This window comes from Mustelus asterias, chromosome 7 (assembly GCF_964213995.1).
Source record: "Mustelus asterias chromosome 7, sMusAst1.hap1.1, whole genome shotgun sequence".
NCBI classification, from domain to species: Eukaryota; Metazoa; Chordata; class Chondrichthyes; order Carcharhiniformes; family Triakidae; genus Mustelus; species Mustelus asterias.
Window position 1 is genome coordinate 70860509 of NC_135807.1, and position 23831 is coordinate 70884339.

General features: G+C 39.0%; 1 protein-coding gene across 5 annotated transcripts in view; it reads left to right on the forward strand.

The window, feature by feature from the left end:
* The window catches only part of chd7 (chromodomain helicase DNA binding protein 7), a 250095-nt gene extending 226530 nt beyond the window's left edge, over positions 1–23565 (forward strand). For 3 of the 5 annotated variants that reach the window (XM_078216215.1, XM_078216216.1, XM_078216213.1), the window contains exons 30-38: positions 4709–4917; positions 5986–6735; positions 7800–7960; positions 11301–11525; positions 13165–13611; positions 14606–14830; positions 18755–18895; positions 20394–20498; positions 21057–23565. In XM_078216215.1, the coding sequence (XP_078072341.1) occupies positions 4709–4917; positions 5986–6735; positions 7800–7960; positions 11301–11525; positions 13165–13611; positions 14606–14830; positions 18755–18895; positions 20394–20498; positions 21057–21974 (3181 nt within the window). In that variant the 3' untranslated portion in view covers positions 21975–23565. The remainder of the gene's footprint in view (positions 1–4708; positions 4918–5985; positions 6736–7799; positions 7961–11300; positions 11526–13164; positions 13612–14605; positions 14831–18754; positions 18896–20393; positions 20499–21056) is intronic. The other 2 variants (XM_078216214.1, XM_078216217.1) reach the window with 2 other exon arrangements.
* The last annotated feature ends 266 nt before the right edge of the window (positions 23566–23831 follow it).

Genomic DNA, 23831 nt, shown 5'->3' on the forward strand with positions numbered 1-23831 from the left:
GACCTTGGGCTGTGGGTAACCTGATGTGTGTTCCTTGAGGGAACCCTTCGCCCCCCAAATCTCCAGCACTGACCTACCAGGCTTCTTCAATGCTCCTAAATAAAACTCCTGCCAGCTGCAAAATTGAGCCTGGGTGGGGAGCAACTCTTAAATAGCCATTAATTGGCCACTTATGAGTCTCAATTGGGAGGAGCTACCACCATCACTCTCTAAAATTGCACATAGGTCAGGGGCTGGTGGGAAGGCAGCCTGGGGAATTTTCTGGCTCCCCCACAAAACCATAAAATCTTGCTTCAGAACTATCCGTCTGATGGTTCCACATCACAGTTAGAAGTCTCACAACACCAGGTTAAAGTCCCAACAGGTTTATTGGGTAGCAAAAGCCACTAGCTTTCGGAGTGCTGCTCCTTCGTCAGGTAAGTGGGAGTTCTGTTCACAAACAGGGCATATAAAGGCACAAACTCAATTTACAAAATAATGGTTGGAATGCGAGTCTTTACAGGTAATCAAGTCTTAAAGGTACAGATAATGTGAATGGAGAGAATGTTAAGCACAGGTTAAAGAGATGTGTATTGTCTCCAGACAGGACAGTTAGTGAGATTTTGCAAGCCCAGGCAAGTCGTGGGGGTTACAGATAGTGTGACATGAACCCAAGATCCCGGTTGAGGCCGTCCTCGTGTGCGGAACTTGGCTATCAGTTTCTGCACAGCAACTCTGCGTTGTCATGTGTCATTAAGGCTGCCTTGGAGTGCGCTTACCCGAAGATCAGAGGCCGAATGCCCATGACTGCTGAAATGTTCCCCAACAGGAAGAGAACACTCTTGCCTGGTAATTGTCGAGCGGTGTTCATTCATCCGTTGTCGTAGCGACTACATGGTCTCCCCAATGTACCATGCCTCGGGACATCCTTTCCAGGAAAGGATGTCAACGGATGAATGAACACCGCTTAACAATTACCAGGCAAGAGTGTTCTCTTCCTGTTGGGGAACACTTCAGCAGTCATGGGCATTCGGCCTCTGATCTTCGGGTCAGTGTTCTCCAAGGCGGCCTTCACGACACACAACGCAGAGTCGCTGAGCAGAGACTGATAGCCAAGTTCTGCACACGAGGACGGCCTCAACCGGGATCTTGGGTTCATGTCACACTATCTGTAACCCCCACGACTTACCTGGGCTTGCAAAATCTCACTAACTGTCCTCACTGGAGATAATACACGTCTCTTTAACCTGTGCTTAACGCTCTCTCCACTCTCATTATCTGTACCTTTAAGACTTGATTACCTGTAAAGACTCGCATTCCAACCATTATTTTGCAAATTGAGTTTGTGTCTTTATATGCCCTGTTTGTGAACAGAACTCCCACTTACCTGACGAAGGAGCAGCGCTCCGAAAGCTAGTGGCTTTTGCTACCAAATAAACCTGTTGGGACTTTAACCTGGTGTTGTGAGACTTCTTACTGTGTTTACCCCAGTCCAACGCCGGCATCTCCACATCATGGTAGCACATCAGCCAGTGAACCATGAATATAGCATTTGTAGAGATCTTGTTTCACAGGTGGTGGTCCCCTTCTGCATTTCACTATGCTTCAGATAACAGATTGAATAATGGATGTTAAAAGTTCATTGAGCTGTAGGTGGGATCAAGACTTTGAAGCTTGGCTGCTGGTTAAGTGTAGCGCACACATCTACGTTCAGGTTAAAGCCATGGCCCTGATTGGCTCCTTGCTCCTTTGCATCATGGACTTGAGTGCAGAAACTGTTACAGACCTGAGCGATCATACTTTGCTGCTGCTCTTAAGAAAAAAAGTCCTTAGGTCCCTGTGTGGGAGGGGGAAATGTGTTGGCACCTTTTTTCAGTCTGGAATGGGAAAAAAACGTATTTCTAAAGCACCTTTCATAATTTTAGGATGTTTAAAGCATTTCACAATGTTGGAACCACAATGGGAGGAGTGCACTGTTTGTCTCTAGTTCCACTACTCCACAGGTCACAAGATATATTTAAATGTTTTTTTCCCAGCAAGCTATACAGCCAATTTTGTGCGTTACATATTAATTTCAGAATGACTACTCAATACCCAGATTTCTTAAACAACAAAATTATTAGTTTATTATAAAATCAGACTTGTCAAGTCGTAAGGCAAAACTTTAATACCAGTCTGAAACATGGAGATATACTAATTGCTCTTTCTATGCACGCACGCACGCAGCAAAGGAATGGGATAGTCCTTGAAATGGTGTCCAGGTTATGTAGTTGGCCTCTGCAAAATAATCGATGACTCTTGCACTACTTTTCAGGCAGCCTGTAGAAAACCTGCAATCGGTTAATTTCAGAATATGTAGTAATTTCTGAACAACTTCCATTTTCTTTTTGCGTTCAACCAGGTCTGGAGCTTCAGGAGCTGTTGTTCTTTACCCTAACAATTGATCTTCATTATTTTGCCCCAAAAACGAAACGAAACCAACCTACCAGCTTTTAAAACACAATTTTTCAGGCATAATTTTTTCAAATCCATAAACTACCATTTGACCCTTCTGTAAACAGTCCACCATGGTCAAGAGGTTTCCAACTTATTTTAAACGGCTTAATTACCTTTTGTTGTAAAATGCTGCCATTTCCAGGAACAATGGCAACCAAAGTCCTTGCATTATAAGAGATGGTGTCTTTTCAAAAAAAACTTAAATTCTTCTACAATGTTCTTGGTCCTTGATGACAAACAATTTTCCATGATTAGTGTTTATGACACGGTCAATAAATACCTTTGAAATGAAGTCACTGTTTTAATGGACAAAATGCAGTAACCAAGAGCCTACAAAAAGCATGGTGATAAATAATTCAATTATCTGTTTTAGTGGTGTTGCTTGGTCAGGACACTTCCAATAATGCCTTGAGCTCCTTTACATTCAACTGAAAGGACAAATTTCCCATCAAAAGACTAATTGCTCATTAAAAGATGGTGTCGCTTACGCACAGTTCTACTTTGGAACCTGAAATTTGTGGTGAAATCTCTGGAGTGGGGCTTGAACTTATGGCTAATGAGACAGTGTTACTACTGAGCCAAGGCTGACTCTTGCTGCCTGCCTCTTTCAGATCCTTTAATTTGAGGAAGTCCAGGCACAGTCAGACCACTAGATCTAGAAATATGAATTTCGATTGTGTGTTAATTTGAATGCTTCTTCTCTCTCTGGTTTGGATTAGTAGCGAGGACTAAACAGCAGTCATCTAGTAACTTCTAGCCCAAAAAACTTAGTTCTTATATTTCAAACTTCATGGCACCAAAGAATGAGTTAAGGAAAACCTGAACAGATGGATGTTGGGACCATGGCGCTACTTTTGATGACGATTCTTGAAATGGCTAGCTTAAGGCAAGCTAGAATTTCACCAAGCTTTCAGATGAATGCCTGTCTCCAAGAAATTCACATGAAAGGCTTCAAAAGATACATGGAATTGCTTGGTGTATGATCATGTTAACCTATTTGTGTGCTGCATAAACAATTTTATCCCAACTTAAAATACTGCCGGGGAGGAACTGAATTTGATCGTGTGCATTATTTCTGACCCCAAGCGTTGTGAGCTTAAGTTTCTTGCCATCACTTCTCAATGTGAGCTGTGCAAGAACTGTTTTGGAGTTCCATCCTTTCTTTTGAAGACTGTTTCTGAATTCCCTTTTTCTCAGAACACAATGCAAAGTTTGACTTAAACATCTCTCACATTTTTCCATCATGGAGAAAAAAAATCTAAGACATTGGTACCAGACTTCTTCACAGTTCTGAATACAACTCCCCATAGGGCCATTTTAACTAGATTTTGCCCATAATCTATTGCTGAAGTCAGCTCACATGTCACCCAAACACCTTAATTTAAAATTCTGATCATCGTTTTCAGATCTCTTTAGGACCTTCCCTATTCCTTTCTCTTTGATCTACAAACAGCTCTACAATTTCATCACAGCTCTGATCTCTTGTATAACTTCCGCTCCCTGCATCCTATGTTGGCAGACCATTTAGAAAAGTCAATCTCTTATTCCCTCCTAGAGCCCCGATATTTCTCTACCTCCAGTCCTCCTTTAAATCCTTCCTCAAAACTCACCATTTGCATTGAGCTTTTCAATGTTCCTCTAATACCACCACCTCTGCTTGGTGTTCATTATTGCTTGGTTACACCTCTGATGATCTTTCCATAGTGCAAGTAAATGCAAGTTGTTTTCAGTATTTTTCAAGGTAGTTCAATCTCACGAATGGATGTCCCTTCATTCTCACATTCTTTACTGAAGAAACCTTGTTTTATATTTCTTGTCTTGGTATATGTACGAAGGGATACAGAGTGAATATTTTGCATATTTTCTGTGTGGAATGAAACTCCAGAGAGGCAGGGTTTCTGACTGCTTTGAATAGCAGTCTTAAATTATGCTGAAATGTAACTCTTAGAACATTAAAAAAAACATGGAATTGTCCAAGCCTTGCTACTCTTTTGATGGGATTTTTCTTACTACTTCTAAGGACTGTAGCATTTTCTGGGGATGTCTGAGATTTGCTTATTTGTTTTCTAAATTATTTAAACAACTCAGATGCATACAGTATTTCACTTGTGGTAACATAACTGTTCCAAACCTAATTTACAATGTAATTAGCTTTCCACTACGTGAGTTTTTGTATGAAAGACTGCAGGATTTCAGTGCCTTTCATTAATTTAAATATGTTTCTAAATTGCAGATGGACCAGGAGAGAAGAGGCAGACTTCTACCGTGTTGTATCAACCTTTGGTGTGGTTTTTGATCCCATCAAGCAACAGTTTGAATGGAATCAGTTCCGTGCCTTTGCTAGACTGGATAAAAAGTCTGATGATAGTTTGGAAAAGTACTTCAGTTGTTTTGTGGCTATGTGCAGAAAAGTGTGTCGTATGCCTCCAAATCCAGGTGAAGGTAAGATGCCATAATATGGATCCAAAACAGGTGGAGAGAGTTAAAATACAAATCAGTGAATAGCGGAACATTCTTGAGGGGCTGAAGGTCTACTCTTGCTCGTGTGTGATGTAATTAATGTGGCACAAATTTAAAGTTTTTCTAGTTTATATCCTTTCGTGCTTCTACAGATTGGCATTTGCAGTAAACCTGCAAAATAATCTCAACTCCTGGTCACAAAAGACACAGGTCCTGAATTTCTGGGTCCCTGTTCTGTATTTGGGGTGGGCATTTGGTGGTAGAAATATAGTGGAAAAGAAGCAAAACAAGTTCTTGACGTGTAATGCTAGAGGCAGGGATAGGCTGTCTGCCCACTGGCGGACTGGTGTCAAAAAAGGAGAAAAGTTGGCATTACTAACCAGATTTTCTAATGCTTCCAGCTCGTTTTCTCTAATTGCATAGGGTGCAGTATCTTATTGGTACAATGGAGAGGTGGGTGTATAAGCCAGAAGATTGTTCCAAGCCAGAATCCTGCCAAATTTCAGTCAATCCTCTCTGATACCAATGCCAAACAGACAAACTTTTAAAAGCTTTGCAATCTTTCCTCTTGAGTAGCTTTCAGTTTAAACATTTTGCATTCATCTTCCTACTGCAAGCATAAGAAGCTTGTTTTATTTAAATGTATACCTCAAGCAGCATAATGTTATAGAAAATTACCAACCTTGTTTCCCTGCTAGTCTGGAAGCAGAGCAAGATCACAATATTCAGACCTCCAGTAAATTGTTCTGGCAATACTCACTGTTTCATGTTTTATCTGGAAGTTTCACGTCAGCCTTGTCGACCATTAATCAAGAAAACATAGTACATATTTGGCCGATTATTCAATGCTCACTTTGTGGCCTGAGCTGGGTCACATATCCAAGTCGATCATTTTGGATGGAAGGGGTTGGGATTGCTTTCAGAATATCCATTGATCTGAATGTGATCTGTGCAATATGAGAGTCTGAAGTATAAAACTTCGGAAGCAGCAACTGAAGGGAACGTGATTTTGATTTTTGCATTTATGTAAAGACCTTGTTTTTATTAAAGAGTCTGATTCCACGATTTTCATTGAGCCAATCACGGAAGAACGTGCATCTAGAACTTTGTATCGAATAGAACTTCTACGGAAGGTTCGAGAGCAGGTTTTGCTTCACGCTCAGCTCGATGAACGGCTCAAGTTGTGCCAGCCAAGCATGGATCTGCCTGAATGGTGGGAGTGTGGCAAACATGATAAAGACTTATTGATTGGTGCTGCAAAGCATGGAGTCAGTAGGACAGACTATCATATTCTAAATGACACTGAGCTTTCCTTCCTGGATGCCCATAAAAACTTTGCTCAAAACAAAGGGGCTAGCCAGCGGAGCAGTACGCCTTTCCAAAACCAACCTGGTGCCTGTCTGAGCCAAATGCCTTCTGTTGTCCCATCCACATCAGTTCAAGAAGAAAAAAGTACAGAACACACTGACTTTGATGATAGTAAAACTGATGATGGGCTAAAATGTCCTACACCACCATCTCAGGAAGAGGAGAGCACAGTCCCTGTTAAGGAAGATGGAAAAACCAATTGTGATGAGAAAATAAATTTTGATTCACAATGTCAGGACATCTCGGGACCATTGTCTGTGAAGGTTGAGCATGATACTAAAGAGACTTTAGACGTGGATACGAAATTGCTTGCTGACGCTGATGAAAAGGAATTGAGACCTAAATTACCATTTGAGAAAGGGTCAGAAGACGATGATGATGATGAGGAAGAGGATGACGATGATAAATCAGAAGAATCATCCCAACCTGAAGGTATGGTGTTGAGTTTCAATATTTAACTAACCATTTGCTTTCTAAAAACTATGTGTTTAGTAGTCTGCTCTCATGTGCAAACTATTTTTATTAAGATAAAGATTTCTTTTCAGATAAACGAACAAATGAAAGGACCATACTTTTTTTCCATTTTTGCATTTTTAAGATTGTTCAACATAATGCCAACTGTATTCCTATTTTATACCTGAAAATAATCCTGATGAAAATGTGTTAAAACATATAGTCAGTTTGATCATTTAAAACTCTTTTTGGAGTAATGAAAAAAGCTGCGGATTTCCATCATGTGTACCTAAGTAGTGAGCGTCATGCGTTGTCCTCAATTAAACTGGAACAACTCCACTCCCATTGTACCCAGGCATTAGGCTAACTCCAGTATTAAAGCAGTATATCACAGAGATATATGTGGCAGCAGTCAACTTTGTGGGATTTGTACCAGTGTTGCCCGAACAGGCGCCAAAGTGTGGCGACTAGGGGATTTTCACAACTTAATTGCACTGTTAATATAAGCCTACTTGTGACACTAATAAATAAACTCTACCATTTAGAAGGACATGGGCAGCAGACCTCATGAGAACTCCACCATCTTCAAGCACCTCTCCAAGTAACATGCGTCATCCTGACTTGGAATTATATTGCCATTCCTTCACTGTCACTGGGTCAAATTCCTGGAATTTGCACCACTGTGGAAATACAGTCATCAAGCTCTACAGCACTTTCACAAGCATGACTTTGCGCCATTTCCTCAAGGGCAATGAGCAAATTTTTAAAAAGTACTTATCAAAAAACTGAAATTTGTGGTTGGCAGCTAATACCACAGTAGTCGGTGTGCTGTATCTTTATACATGTCTTGGTGACTGCAAGTCGTACTTAACATTCTTTTATATAATATGTCCATATAAAGTAGGCAAGTACTGGTGTAAAATACTTTAAATTACTTCACTGGTAGATTGTATTTTATTTTTGTTGCTGTTGAAACAGACTTCAAACTGAATACAAGAACATATTGGTGATAACGTATTGAAACTGTGTGGTTTTCTTCTCAGCTGGTACTGCTTCCCAAGGCAAACATTTTGATGAAGAAAGTAATGCATCTTTAAGCACTGCCCGTGATGAAACTCGTGATGGCTTCTTCATGGAAGATAGTGAACCCACAGTAGCTCAGCTTCTTCACGAAAGAACATATTCGTTTTCCTTCTGGCCAAAGGTTAGTTGGATTCTAAACTTTGAATTATAATTCATGGTTGTACTGCACTAAAGAGAACTAAATATGAACCAGATTTATTTAAATCCAATTTTTGACCAAATTTTGATTCCTTTGAACAAGATATTTAAATAGGATGTTGTTGATTTTGTGTCCTTTAAAACATGTACATTATTTTATCATAAATAAGGTAATGGTAACTGTAATAATACACTTCCCAGGAACTAGAGCAGTTTCTGCCTTCTCTTTTGAAGGTTTTTCTTTGCCTCACTTCAGCTAAGAGACAATCTTAATCATTGGTGAAACCCAAGAGTTGCCTGTACCTGCAATTTCCCTTGCCCTGCGCCACCCTCCCATCCACCTTTTGGTAGCATAGCATGTGGTCTCCCACAGCCAAACAAATGAGATCTGGACTTCAATATGTAGTAAGCTACATGTGAAAAGTTATATTCTATCACACTGCCCCAGTTTGTTGACCATGGTCTAATCCTCCCAAAGTTCTTTTGATGCATACTCACAGTTTGAATTGATAAGTATATAATCTTCTTTCTCCGTCCAGTGCAAGGCATTTTAGCTTTTATTCAAAATCGCGTGCAGAGAGTCAGTATTTTAAACCTTGCCAATCATCACTTGCTATATAAAAATATGAATGTATGGACATCTGTAATTTCTTTCTAAACAAGTATTTATTCTTTATCTGTGTTGCCTGGCAAATATGGTAACGATGTATTGCAATTATGGTTTTACTTGTCTCAAAGTATGAAGCCTACATGGCATTCATTCTTGCCATTTCAACTCAGCATCATGACCACATGTCAATCCTTAGCATGCTGTAATGCTCCAGTGAAGCCCAATGCAAACTCAAGGAGGAGCAGCACCTCATTTTCTGATTAGGCACATTATAACCCTCAGACTCAACATTGAGTTCAACAACTCTAGACCTTTCTCCTCCACCTTGACCATTTTAAAAACATTTTTTATATCCAAAACATTTTTTTCCACAATGCAAAATCACCCTCTCCTCCACAGGGCCATCTGTCACTTGTTCTATAACTTTTGTTATCACTGAACATTGACCTTTATTCTCCCAGCGACACATTCTGATATCTCACCTTTATGTAACTATAAGAACCTTCTCTCTGCCATAAACACTTGCTCTGTCTCATGAGCTGCATATCTTTGTTGCAATCCCTCCTAGCTCCCACCAATCACTGACCTTCTACTCTACTCCAGCTGCTCCACCCCAATACAGTATATAATCCATCACATTACCTCTCTTTAGCTCAAAAGCTCAAAACATTAACTCTATTTACTCTCTCCACAGATGCTGCCAGACCTGCTGAGTTTTTCCAACATTGTTTGTTTCAGATTCCAAAATCTGCAATATTTTGCTTTTATTATTCATTTTCTATGTTGTATTAACTATACATATGTTATATTTTAAGTTGTTCCATGGTGTTGTTATAAGACCTTCTAGTGTTCTTGTGTAGCAATTGGTAAGATGCTAATTAAGATGCTCATAAAACACCATGGGTGGTGTCCCCCCCAAAAATTCAAACTACCATAACATGAGAAATGGGAGTCCTCCGCGCTGGTCTTTTGGGTGCATTGAGGATTGCAATCTTTCAACAGTACGGGGAGGGTGAGTGGGTGAATGAAAACAAAAGAAGTTTTGTATCGAGTGAAACTGGCTCCAGAGCGCCCGGGTAGTTCATTTTGCCAGTGAACTGGGTGACCTCCTTCCACTCCCACAGACATTGGATCTAGTCCATGTTCTCTCCCCAGACCGACACGGATCACTGGCAGCGGGCCATCATCGCCCTCCCAATGGGTCCCCTGGTGGATCCGTGACAACCCCCCACCCCCCCCAACTCCATGCATATAGGCATGTGCCTCTCTTCCCCCCCCCCCCCCCTCAAAAACCGGGGCCAACTTGGCACTGCCCTGGTACACTTACAACTGGCACAGCCAGTGTGCCAGGTGGGCATGAACTGTGACACTAATAAATAAAGTAATGAGATGGAAATCTGGTGCTAATAAACTTTGTGCCCTTTCTGGGTGCGAAGTGGTTCTCGCCAATAAAAAAGGTGCGAATTAGATTTTTTGGCGTCTTGCGCTATTTCGGTGTGGCGAGCTGGTAAGATCATGCCCCATTTTGCCCATCAATGCCTATCATTAATCTGGTAACTTAGCATCTATCTGTGTTTCCAGCATGCCCGTGATTTTGTCCCCACTACCTAGCAAATTATTCCAAAGATGTAGCATTCTTCCAAGATTTGATATGTTAAACTTTTTACTAAATTCAATTTATATGCGCTTGTTAACTTACTTTGTAGTAGGAATATTATTTAATCTATCAACATGATTTAATATTTTATATAGATAAATCATATCATTATCCGTCCGTGTTTCCTTAACAGATGCAAATTGAGGTTCTTTAATGATTTATCAAAGCTCATTCTTTCCACTGTATCTATCTTGTACTGCACACTCCTAGTGTTGACTGAGCCCTGTGTCACAAGTGCCTAGCATAGCATCTACAGAAATATATTCCATTACTCTGGCTGTATGTCTCTATTCTATTTGCTATTTTAAGTGCTTTGCTACAATATCTGGATGTTGTCAATAACCCTGGTTACTTGGTGTCTCCCTATACTAATCCAGCTCCAAGCTTTAAATGCTTAATATATTTTCTAACATGCTTGCAATAATTTTCACTTATTGGTTTTAAATTTAATTTGTTTGCTCAATTGTATAGCTAACCTCTACTGCTCTTCCTATTTACATGTAAGCAAATTTCTTGCAAATGGGAGGGTATAGAAACTGACACCTGTAGGACTATGCTCAACAACACCTCAAGAGTACTCTGATGAACATTCTTTGCTTTCTACATGCTAATTGATCACCAGATTCTTATGGGTTTTTGTTAAATTTTCCATGCAGGTTTAGCTTATTTATTTTTTCCATGTGAAATCCTTGGAGTCCCACTATAACCTCCTCAAAGAAGTCATGGTTAATCATGCAGGATCATCCTCTTAAATCTATTTGGACTGTTAAATTATTGCTATACAGGCGAGCTTGAGCAAATGTACTCTGGTGGTTATATAGTACAAAATACTCTCCACAGGCACACCCAGTTTTAAAAGACAAAATCTATCATTTTAACTGGTGTTTGTATTCCAGGTGTTTGTTACACTTTACTCAAATATTAGTATGTAAAATTCCTGATTTCAGTGCAGCTACACACACACAATTTATGTGATTTAAGTAAATGTTTACTAAAATCTTAATGGCACCACTGTTCCAAGAGTATCCATTTTAACAATTACGTTTTGCATTGCAGGATCGTGTAATGATTAATCGTTTGGACAATATATGTGAAGCAGTGGTCAAGGGAAAGTGGCCTATAAATAGGCGTCAGCCATTTGATTTTCATGGCATGATCAACTATACACCCACATCAGTGGAAAGCCCTTTGCCAAGGAGGAGTTTCACAGAACTCTCCATGGTAGGTCAAGGGAGCTTCAGTGCCTGTGAAGATGTAGCTGGTTCTCCTCAGGTATCAAGGGTAGGTGTTTTAATATTATAGCTGCACAGTGTCAAATATATTTGAAATAAATGGAAGAGCAAACCTGAGGTGATGTAGAGCAGAGAAATGAAGTTGCATTTCATTTTCACAGTGGTAAACTACACTTCAGTGGTTTTCTTTTACCACACACCATTCTGTTCCAATTTATACAAGGAAGTGGGTTCTTGATTGGTGGAGGGGGAAGAATGACAAAATTGAATGTTGACTCCTCGAGCATGAACTATAAGTTGAGAGTATTCAGTCACTTTTGTGGTTTATTAATATTCTTAACATTGTTGGTATAAACGCCATCTAATTAATGACCTGGAAGATTGATGCCAGAAGTTAGGTGGGGATGTCTTCTCCGGTACCACCATCCCTCATCTTACTGACCACAATGTTCAGAAGCAAAAAAAAACCCTTCATGTCAACAGGAACTTTAAATTAAAGCTATCTTCGATTGTGTTTGTTTGGAACAATACAGATCACTGTTTTTCATGGTGCATAAAGTACAAAATTTAATCCAGTTCCATTAACTTAGCATCAAGTTTTGACATTTTTCAAAGTTGTATGTTCTAATTTTCAGGATTTTCCTTCAAATCCTAACATTTTATGCTAAACATTATTGCTAGAAACCTCTGACCTCAGCTGCGGCTGGGATTCTGCGGTGCCACTGCAATGAATGGAGTTTTGTCTGTGTCAAATTCTCCATTCACATTAGCAGCACATTAGGACAAATGAGATTAGAGAATCCTGCCCTATGTTGCAGCATTTTTTGAATGTTTGCATGTAAAAATACTAGACAATCTCCCATGGTGTGACATGTCCACAGAACCAAGTGTAGTCTTCAAGCTATGAGGTTCAAGGGCAAGTATAATTGGACCAGGACAAGTAAATGTAATTCAGTTTTGATTTTATATTATTCATTAATAGTAATGGTTATGATCATTGTGAAGCCAAAATTGGTGGTGTTGTTTCGTCATCTGCGTTGCCTTGGAATACCAGATTCTCTCTGCATCAAAGTCCAAGGAGCTAGGGGAGTCCAAACTAAGGTGTTACAGTACTACCACTGGTGGGAGGGTCCAATAACCATGGCCTGTTACTGTGGGCAGTAGTCACTGTAAATGGCGACAGTTTATAATAAAAGGCTTGATACAGGGAAGAAAAATATGACCAGAAGCAGTGCAAAAAGTAAGATTATTGCTAAACTATAGATGGTGTGAGGATTGGGGCTATAGTTGTCTTGGGGCTAATATCACTCATTTATTTGGACTCTTGCATTTAAATTAACGTTGTGCTATTCTTTAATGGAAGGCAGCGATAGTTGCATTATGAGGATCACAACTTAATTACTCCGTGGTACCTTTTAAAAAGATTCCATTGTTCTCCATTGAGAGATTCATTTGCTTCAAAAGCACTCTGGCATGAAAACTTTTTGCTGACGTTCATTTTTCATATTTGATCAGAAGAAATTTGGTGCAGAAAGTTTTATTTCTGATATTTTCTTACATAATCATTGATTTTTTTTTAATGAAACATTAGAAAGACCTTGCATTTTCAAAGTGGAAAACACTAATTTGTACTGAATGGAAATAGGTTTTGGATACTAAATGCAAAGTCTGTTTTTCTCTCACTGCAGGATGATGTATTGAACCTGTCAGTTCCAAGGCAACGCAGGAGACGACGAAAGAAGATTGAAATAGAAGCTGAGCGAGCTGCAAGGAGAAGAAACCTGATGGAGATGGTAGCTCAGCTTCGTGAGTCCCAAGCAGCCTCAGACAGTGGACAGGAGAGAGCTGTGGACTTATCAAAAGCCTCCAGAGAGGCAAAAAGTTCTACCTCAGTCAGTAACCTTTCTGTTAATTCCAAGTATGTTTTGCCGAATGCCTCTGTGCCAGTATCTGATGCCTATAAAGCCCACATAGAAATGCTGCAAGCAGGCCTTTCACGAACACCAACTGGACTTATGATAAATGGTTCACTAGTTGATGGGGAAATGCCAATAAAAAGGAGAAGAGGAAGAAGGAAAAATGTTGAGGGTCTTGATCTCCTATTTATGAATAACAAACGGACATCATTAAGTGCGGTAAGTAAGCTGAGTAGCAGTAGTGGCATCAGCTGGTATTAAAACACGCTAATATTTTGTTGAACTCTGTTTGAATAGTATTGGCCAAACACACTGGGATAACAGCAGGAATGTATTATTTGTATTTTAATTTGTTCAGGGGATGTGGGCATTGCTGGCAAAGCCAGCATTTATTGCTCATCCTTATGTGCTGAGAAATTACAGGCAGGCCTTCACAATTCGGTGGCTTATAAGGTGACTTAAAGGGCAGCGAAGCATCAATCACATTGTTGTGGGATTGGATTGTACATAGCCCAAACCAGGGAAGGACAGCAGATTGTATTCCCTAAAGAAGATTAAAAAACCAGTGGTTAGATTTTATGGCAATTTGACAGCTTCACAAAAGTTTATTGGTCTTAGGTTTTTAGTTCAGTTTTGGTTTTAACAATTCAAATTCTCAAATTGTCTTGATTGGATTTAAATTGATGTTCTCTGAAGTATGAGCCCAGAACCTACTTTTCCATTTTTGCTCACTTAGTCTGGTTTTAGATGGGTTTTTAGAGGGGGGGTTACACTTCAAATCTTTGGTGTGCTCAATAATTTCCTGAGTTAGATTGCCATTTGTTTTGGTCACCCCTCCTTCCCAAATCACTTTGCATAGATACAGAAATGACAATATTACTGCATTCATAGAACTGATGCAATGAAATTAGAAATCGCCTTTGTACTGAGAAACATTCAAGACTCTTGTTGATAAGATAATTGAGGTTTAATCTAGAATAAAGCCAAGCCCCGTATGCTGCTGAGTGGATTAAGGTCACTGACATGTACTGTGCTGAAGCCATAAAATAACAACCTTGATGTCCCCTGTAAAAATGGAGAATCTGGACATGGCAACATAAGAATGAAAATATTTTGTTTGCTTAAATGCCTGCCTGGGTATTCATATATAAAGCCCCCTGACGGTGCAGGCAATTAGCTGTTTGTAAAATTAGCGATGCATTTTGAATTTCAGGACGATGTGGAAGTGACCAAAGCTTTTGAGGAGAGCACACAGTCAGCGTCACAACCAAGAAACATTCCATCCCCTGGTCAGTTGGACCCTGAGGCACGCATCCCTGTTATTAATTTAGAAGATGGGACCAGACTGGTGGGGGAAGAAGCCCCCAAAAATAAAGATTTGGTGGAATGGCTGAAAGTTCATCCAGCTTATACTGTGGATATGCCTAGTTATGTACCAGTAAGTATAGCAATGCAGATATTTACATGATATGTTCAAAGAACAGTATTGTTTACCATAGAAATTTACACACATTCACGAGTACGTTTTTGTACTGAATTTCCCAGTTTATAGATTATAATTAGATTTACCAGTTTTTAGTATTAAAATTTGCTTTTGTGTTTGTGGCTACTATTGCTGGTAGAATAAATAATACATCTTGAATTTTTGAAGTGGAGTAATATTAAACATAAATATGTTCACTTTAATCTCAGAATAACATTCCAAACATTGTGCAAGTAAGTATCTATTTCCATTAATTTGAAGAAAGTTCAGACCCTCATCCAAATCACATTTCTTTTCAAACCTCCGTTCCAATATTTGTAGGTTTCAGTCCTTTTCAATCTTTCCTTCATGGGACACTGTACGTAGACAGTAAAGCACCCACGGGAACTCCTATCCCGACTTTCAAAAGATGTGTCAACTACCCACAGGAAAGCTATGCTATATTTTCAGGAAATGTTTATTACTGTGAAACAAACAACATACCAGTAAGTCGTCAATTATAGGGGAGAAGAGAAAAGCATAGAACACAGAATTTGAGGCAATCTGCCCCCAGTATGCAGTATGGTCAGAAACTGAATCACCTTGCAGACTAGGATTTGGTTTGGAGACCAGTGGTTTAATCATTAAGTCTAATCCTAACTAACGTAGGTGGGAAACTTGTTATCTTATGGAGTAGGGCCACAATTCCAAACATTAGATTATTTCAGAGCTACACTCAGAATCACATCATAAGACTCAAACTTAATGTCAAATGTGGCTTATGCACATAAATACTGGAGATCCAAAAACTTCAAATCATGAATACAATTGTCAGTGTTGTTGTGAATGGTGCCATTCAAACGCAAGTCTTTTTATTTAGCACTACACTGTGTGGGAGTTTACTTTTTTCTTTCCTCACCAACCTCTCAACTATCGCAACAGAGAAAGATGTCTACAGGCCCCATCAATACATGAGCAATGACTGAATGTTAAAGACCCTCTAGTTCAACCAGTCTGTTCCACATACCTTGTGTATCACAATATATGCATTCTCCACCCACCAAGACCATGTGATCACCTGGGAGAGACAAAAACACACAAAATCCCAGACCAGTTTCAGGGGGGAATATCCTGAGACGTTCAACTTTGATCCTCCTAGGTGACCAAAACCAGTCCAGGCGATCAGTTTGGCCTGGAATTCCCTGCAATGTTTATCTTTAGTAAAAGATGGTGTATGTCATAACCAGAATGGATCTAGTTCTCGCTTGAAGGAATCCACCTATGTGACATCCACTGCAAAAGACAGTAATCTGTTCCAGAGGTCCACTGTTCTCTGGGTAAAGAACCACCTCCTGATACCTAACCTAGATCTAGCCTCATGCAGCTTCAAATTGTGACACCTGGTCCTTGATCTATTTAATTAGAATATACTGTCAACTAGAACACAATATTCCCTTCATGAACTGATTGAGGCTTGTAAGATAATGTGTAAGTCTACACTTCCCTAAAATGGGCAGTCCCAACTGTTTTATCTTATCATGAACTAAAATACTTTATGCTGGGAATTTGTCTAAGCGGGTCCTCCTCTTTCCAAAGCCTCAATATCACTCTTCATGTGTGGAGACCAAAGCTGGACACAGTTGAGCCTGACCAAGGTTTTGTATAAGAATGAAATATAAAATGTATCATTCTTTGTTTCCAGCCTTATATCAGGTGTGTAAATAGAATTCCACTGTTCTCAATTCCACAAGACATGTTGCAATAACTCACAAAGCTATGGTTTACCAGCGTTAACAGTGACATGGGTGCAAACACTGAAGCATTCATATGAAATTATGCCGTTTTCAAATTTGCCACAATTTTCATTCATTGAAGCTGTAATAGCCTGGGCAGTTTAATTTGATCCTAAGATTTTGTTTCATTTGTAACACAGAAGCTAATGCAGCCAGTTAATGTTGATAGCTTCAAGTTGAAGCTGTTTTCCATTCAGATTCCCATGATTCATCTAGCTGCCGAATTGGTTGTTTACCAAAATTCATCCTAGTCTCCAATTTTATATGTGGAGATGGTGCAGTGAGGTTTAAAAAATATATCAATTCTTGAGAAAATGCTTTCCAGTTTCTTCAGTCTTGGTTTGAAGTTTGAATTTGGGGAAGGTGGCAGCATAGTGGTAATGTGTGTAACCAAAGGCCCAGGCCTAATGTTCTGGTTCAAATTCCACCATGGCAGCGGTGAATTTGAAATCAATTAATAAATCTGGAATTAAAAACTAACCTCAGTAATGGTGTCCATGAAACAATTGTCATATAAATCCATCTCACTCACTAATGTCCTTTAGGGAAGGAAATATGTTATCCTTACGTGCATTGGCCTATATTTGACTCCAGAGCAATGTGATTGACTCTTAAATGCGCTCTGAAATGGCCTAGCAAGCCACTCCAAAGTCAAAAAATGGAATTAAACTAAATGAACAACTTGGCATCAACCTACGCACCAGAAATGATAGTGACATGTCCAGCCCTGTTGACCATGCAGAACCCTCATTAGTAGGGTAAGGATGCTTTGCCAAAATTGGGAATGCTGTCTCACAGACTGGTCAAGCAACAGCCTGAATTGTCATACATCACTGAATTGCACCTTAGAGACAATGTCCAGACACCACCACCATCAATGCTGGGTACAATGGCATTACCATCACTGAACCCCCCCCCCAATCAACACCCCCCAGTACCAGAAACTGAACTGGACCATCCATATAAATGTTGTTGGTACAAGAGTAGGCCAAATGCTGGGAATCGTTTTCCTTTATACTTGCCTGTTGGCTCCCCTGTCCACCATCTACATGACACTAATCAGGAATGTGATAGAATACTGTCCGCTAGCCTGGGTGAATGCAGCTCCAACAACACACAAGAAGCTTGACACCATCCAGAACAAAGCAGCCTGCTTGATTGGCACCCCATCCACCACCCTTGAAAATTCACTTTCTCCACCCCTGTTGCACAATGGCAGCAGTGTATCATCTACAAAATGCACTGTAGCGGCTCACCTCTCTGCATACTCAACCACTAGAAGCACAAGCACAAGGGTTGCGACTGCATGGTAACATCACCACTTGCTCATTCCCTTCCAGGCCAAGCACTATCCTAGCTGGGAACTTTATATCACCATTCCTTCACTGTCTTTGAGTCAAAATCCTGGAACTTCCTCCCTACACCACATGGACTGCAGTGGTTCAAGAAGGGAGCTCACCACCACCACCTCGAGGGCAATTAGAGATGGGAAATAAATACTGGCCTAGCCAGTGAATACCTACATATGTGAAAAAATAAATTAAATTGACATTGTTCCTAATCCCGACACAGCTCCTCCACTCTATGCTGGCGATCACTTTGAATCTCTCTGCATTATGTAGTACAAATTTTTGTCCAAAATTCTGCACGTTCTCACTCTTCCATTTGATCCATTGTGCTTTATCTCAACTAAATAAGCATTAGGACTCTGATTTAAAGCAGGAGTAAAATCAAAAACATATGACTGCACAGCAGCAAGTTGTGAATATTGTAGTTGGAATATTGGCCATATCATTTGTATCCTGTGTAGATTTGTGGAAATAGTTCATTTGGAACAAAGTGCAAAAGCATACATTTTTTTCTCCTTTCGGAGCCATTAACATTTATGTTTTAATGCAATGGCCAAATCTGTATGATTCAAATACACTGATTATGGCTTTCTCATCAAGTAAGTATATGAAGTAGAAAACTTACTAAAACCCCTTTGTTTATTGCTAGGAATTCCAGCCATATAAATATATATTCACAGAGCTGTGAATGCTTTGTTTGAATGTGTATTACCCAAATGAAGCAAATGATTTTTTTGCCCTTTTTTTTCCTTTCACAGAAGAGTGGAGAAATGCTGTTGACCCCATTTCAAAAACCTAAACAGAAAAGGCATCGCTGTAGAAATCCTAATAAACTGGATGTAAACACATTGACAGGAGATGAAAGAGTGCCTGTTGTTAATAAAAGAAATGGGAAAAAGGTATGGCTGGGTAAAGAGAGAGAATTGGTCATCTGATTGGCAAGAACTTGAGTCACTTTAGCCAATTTATCGTTTGTGTCAAATTAGCTCCCCTTTTACACTGCATTGAAGTTTCATAATTAGCACAGCAGTCAGGACACTACAAAGGGTGATGTGCTAATATCTTAAGCCAGCCATATGTATAACGGGAGATAGGTTTTTATTATTGAACTGAATGAATTATTTTTGAAGTGCAGTGACTATTGTGTATAAGGGAAGAAAATTGCAGGATTACTGGGAAAAGATCGGGGAGTGGATCTAGGTGAGTTGCTTGCAGAGAGCTAGCCACAGACACAATGGGCTGAATGGCTTCTTTGTTTTAATCAGTCTATGATTCTGATCAACATGGCAACCACTTTGTGCATAGCAAGATCCCACGCACATCAGTGGAATCGATGGCCAGTATTTTTGTTGAGGGAGACATGTTGGCTAAATACCAGGAGAGCGGTACTCTTCTTTGAATAGTGTCATCCGATCTTTTATATTCACTTGGATGCACTTGAGAATGCAACGTATTCCTAGTACTACTCTGCTCAAGTTCTGGAGTAGAGCTAAATCAGATTACCTTTTTACTCTCCATTATCTGAACCAAGTTGGCGGGGTAGTCCTAATTTTTGGTTGTTTGATTTGTCAATTGTTTTAGCAAGTGTAAATATAAAATAAATTAAAACATCTTAAGTTTAAACATCTTGTAAATAAAGGATGACCATAATGTAACATTTAAAAGCCAAGCCTAACATGGGATTTTCTTGTAGAATTATTTTTTGGACATTTTATAATATTTATAATGGGAAAGTAGTTCCAATTGTTTCCAATTTCCATTTGTTAATACGTCATTGCAATCTGTTTAAGATTTTTGTTTTAGATTTAATTGACTTAACAGTACAGTTGGCTAGCTGCGAACATTGTCTGAAAAAAGCCACTTTGGCCATTTATATATACCTAACATCACTGGTCTAAAACTTATTGAACAACATGATCTTTATTTTGACACGTGAATTTTGTAAGTTGGCTTGTACAAGAAAAATGCTCTCAAATGTCTTGTCTTTGAAACTGAAATTTCAAAGATGCTGATTTAGCATTTTAAATTGTTACAATGACAATTTTTGTGGGGGGCAATTGTTGCATTATGGTAATCCACATGGTGGAGCTGTTGGAAATTATTATGCATATTTCCTTTTTACTATAATCAATCAACTCATTTCTTTATATTCTGTGTCGTGATGATCATTAGTTTTTGGAACATGGCAACTTGTATTCAAACTTTAATCAACTGTCGCTGAAAGTATGTAATGCCTTTGTTTTACAATAGTTTACATTTTCTTAGTAGACTCCAAGAGAAATTTCTCTACAAAATAATCTGTATAAAATATGTGTATTCAAGTTTCAGGTAATAAATTGGAAACCCAAGTTATACACTACCAGAGGCATTAATACTATGTTTTCCAAAATTTGTTAGATGGGTGGTGCCATGGCCCCACCAATGAAAGATCTGCCTAGATGGCTTGAAGAAAATCCTGAGTTTGCTGTTGCACCCGATTGGGCTGATGTTGTCAAGCAGTCTGTAAGTGTGGCTATTCTTGTCATGAATCAGTCTTGGCAAAACAAAATGAATGCATTCACTCAGACTATATAAAATGTATTGTAGTCTTTTGACTTTCGGAATGGAGTTTTGTTTCAGTATTCATTCAGCAACGATTAATTATTTAGTGAGTGACCAAGCTTTCATACTGGATCAATTAAGGTTATATCGAGTAGCTGCACTTTTTGTGAACTAAATTGTAGCGTACTACAGTTGATTTTGCTAAAGCTCACTTTAAAATATTAATCTCAAATTATGCAAAACAATATCAAGTTGTGTTCATTTGATGAGGATAGTGTGATTTTTGAATTGCAAAAGTCTACTAATATGGTTCATAAATTCTGGCAGAAAAGTAATGATACTTGAATACTTCTGGATTTTAGATGTTGTCACTGTGCTATTAGTGTTTGTTGATCAACACAATATTTATTGGATGATGTTGGGAAGAAGCATTCATTGGTTGCCCCTAGTCTTTTGATTTGGGGGTGTTTAGTGCACTTTAGGCTTCATTACAATGACACCGATGATCTTTCTTTTCAGGGTTTCCTACCAGAATCCATGTTTGACCGTGTTCTCACTGGACCTGTTATTAGAGAAGAGGGTGCAAGTAGAAGAGGGAGAAGACCGAAAAGTGAGATTGCCAAAGCTGCTGCTGCTGCGGCTGCTGCTTCAGCCTCAGGAATAAACCCACTACTGATGAACAGTCTCTTTGCTGGAATGGATCTAGCGAGCCTGCAGAATTTACAAAACTTGCAAAGTCTTCAGTTAGCTGGATTGATGGGCTTCCCATCAGGCCTTGCTACAGCTGCTACAGGAGGAGATGCAAAAAACCCTGCTTCTTTACTACCACTGATGCTTCCAAGCATGGCAGGGCTGCCCAATATGTTTGGACTTGGAGGCTTGTTAAGCAACCCCTTGACTGCTACAGCTAGTACTTCCTCAGCAACATCGGGTCCAAGCGAAACAGAAAGTGGCATTTCATCTAAAACAGAAAATGATAAAGAAAATGATAAAGAAAATGAAGATAAGGAAATAAACAATGCTGAATCTACAGTTGATTCTACTAATGCAAGTTCAAGTTCGTTCACAGCTCCTGCCACCACTGGACTTTCCAACAACCCTCTTGCTTTCAACCCATTCTTGCTTTCCACTATGGCTCCTGGATTATTCTACCCATCCATGTTTCTTCCTCCTGGGCTGGGAATGACCTTGTCTGGTTTTCCTCATACTACACTGGCTGGACTACAGAGCACAATAAGCTCAAATGATGATAAGGAGGATAAGACAGATGGCAAAACTGAGGACAACAGTTTTATTGAAGGAGAAGCCAATTCAGATGACAGTGATCCTATGGGAAGCCCTAGTAAACCAGCAGATTCTTCCCTTGTGGAAGATGAGTTGGCCCAGGTGACGGGGTTGGACTCAGTTGAGGGAGAAGATGATGATGATGAGGATTAATTACATTTCCAGTTACTTAAGTGTTTTAAAACTCTTCAAGTCGTAGTCCTACTGTTTACATATTCATTAAATGTCCACACATAGTTTTTTAAGCTATCTCTGTAACATAGTGTAGCAAAGTTCCAAGTCATGTTATGCAGATGTCAAAGATGTCTTGGTCATAAGTATTATGCAGTGCATTATTTATTATCCTAGAAGCGATATCAAGTTCAAAATTGTGTCAGAATTTAAGCAATGAAGTTGAAACAAATGCTCTGCTTTTCGTTTTTCACCAATGGTAACTTGTGATGCGCAGCAAACTTCAATCATGGCATGTGATTGTGAGTGACCGAAGCAGCTTCTGCTTAGAAAGGAATAATGAAGATGTATATTTAACATTGCTGTGAAGAGCACAGATGGACAAAAGTCATTGTAGAACATATCATGCCTATAGATTTGACTGTAAATAGAGTCCACACTGACAATCCCCACGATAGTGTGAAGGTCTCACCCCAGAGGCACAGCAATAACTTGGCAGCTGTTGAATGTTTTTTAAAAGAAAAATCTGGACAATAAAACGCCTAAAGGGTGACCACAATTTCTGACTTATACTACAGTTGATTTGCATTGTCTCATGATTTTTTTTCTTGTAATGCACTGTTATAAACAAAATTCAGGTACATTTCTCTAAAGAAAGGACTTTGTTACTTTAGCCACAAAGCTAAACAGCATTACCTCAGTTCTACTAGCATTGAAGTTTACAAACATGACTTTGTAAATGTATGTTTTCTTTGTTGTGATGTTTTTTAAAAAAAATTGAAAACTGCTATCATGTAAGATAAGATGTAAATTGCTGCCAACTGTAGTAACAATGCTTTTAATAAAAGTGACCCATGATATGCAGTGACATGTACTGTAGAACAAGCAAAAGTCTAGAGAAACCAAATTATGATTGGTATTCACTAGTTACATTGCTTAGTAGCAATAGAAACACACCATATTCTGGCTCCTGGAAAGGTTTTTTTGGTTTTATTGGTGAAGTAAATGTTTACAAATGGACAATACATGTACTTAAAATACAATGAAATTTAGCTTTATTATTAAACCAATTCAGTATTAGGCATCCTGGTTTCATTATATTCTGTTCTCTTTTCAAAAATGCTGATATACTGCATAGCTTTACCATAAATAATATTTTAGTAGGTTCTGAAGTCCAGATCTGTCAGATTAAGTTGCCTTTCTCATTCAACAGTCAGCACATTGTGTAGCCCGAAGCGCCAATGTAAGCTGTGGATGAGCCAAGGTTTGTTTCTTTTTTTAAAAAAACGAATGAGGAGGAAGGAATCCCCACTCCATTATGTTGCAATGCTATCCTTTACCGCTGTTACATGGCAGTGACAGGTGGAATTATTCGGCTTAGATAATGGAAAGCTCTGTTATGGAATCAGAGTGAGTTTAAGTTTGATTAGCCTTAGTCCAATTTCCAACAAATACTATCCAAAACATACAATAACTTGCTTGAAGAAGAACCTTTGAAATTGTAATTTCTTGTGTGATGTGAGTTACAAGTTTTTCACAATCGGTGAATAATAAATCCAGTATTGCAGCTTTCAAAAGGAATTGTTCTGTTTGGAAGTGTGAAGTTGTTTAAGATTTTCACTCCTGGAAATTTGTCCCCTGCACACAGATGTTAACCATTTTTTGCTAAATCTGAGTTACTTGAGTATACATTAAACCATGGAAAATTAATTTGGTAGCCAGTACAATTTATTCACATCTCTTGTATTCACCAGTAATTAACAGAATTATATGCAAAACCATGAGATACTATAGTGTATCTAGCTTCATATTATTAGCACCGTCTAATGTTTTTATCTG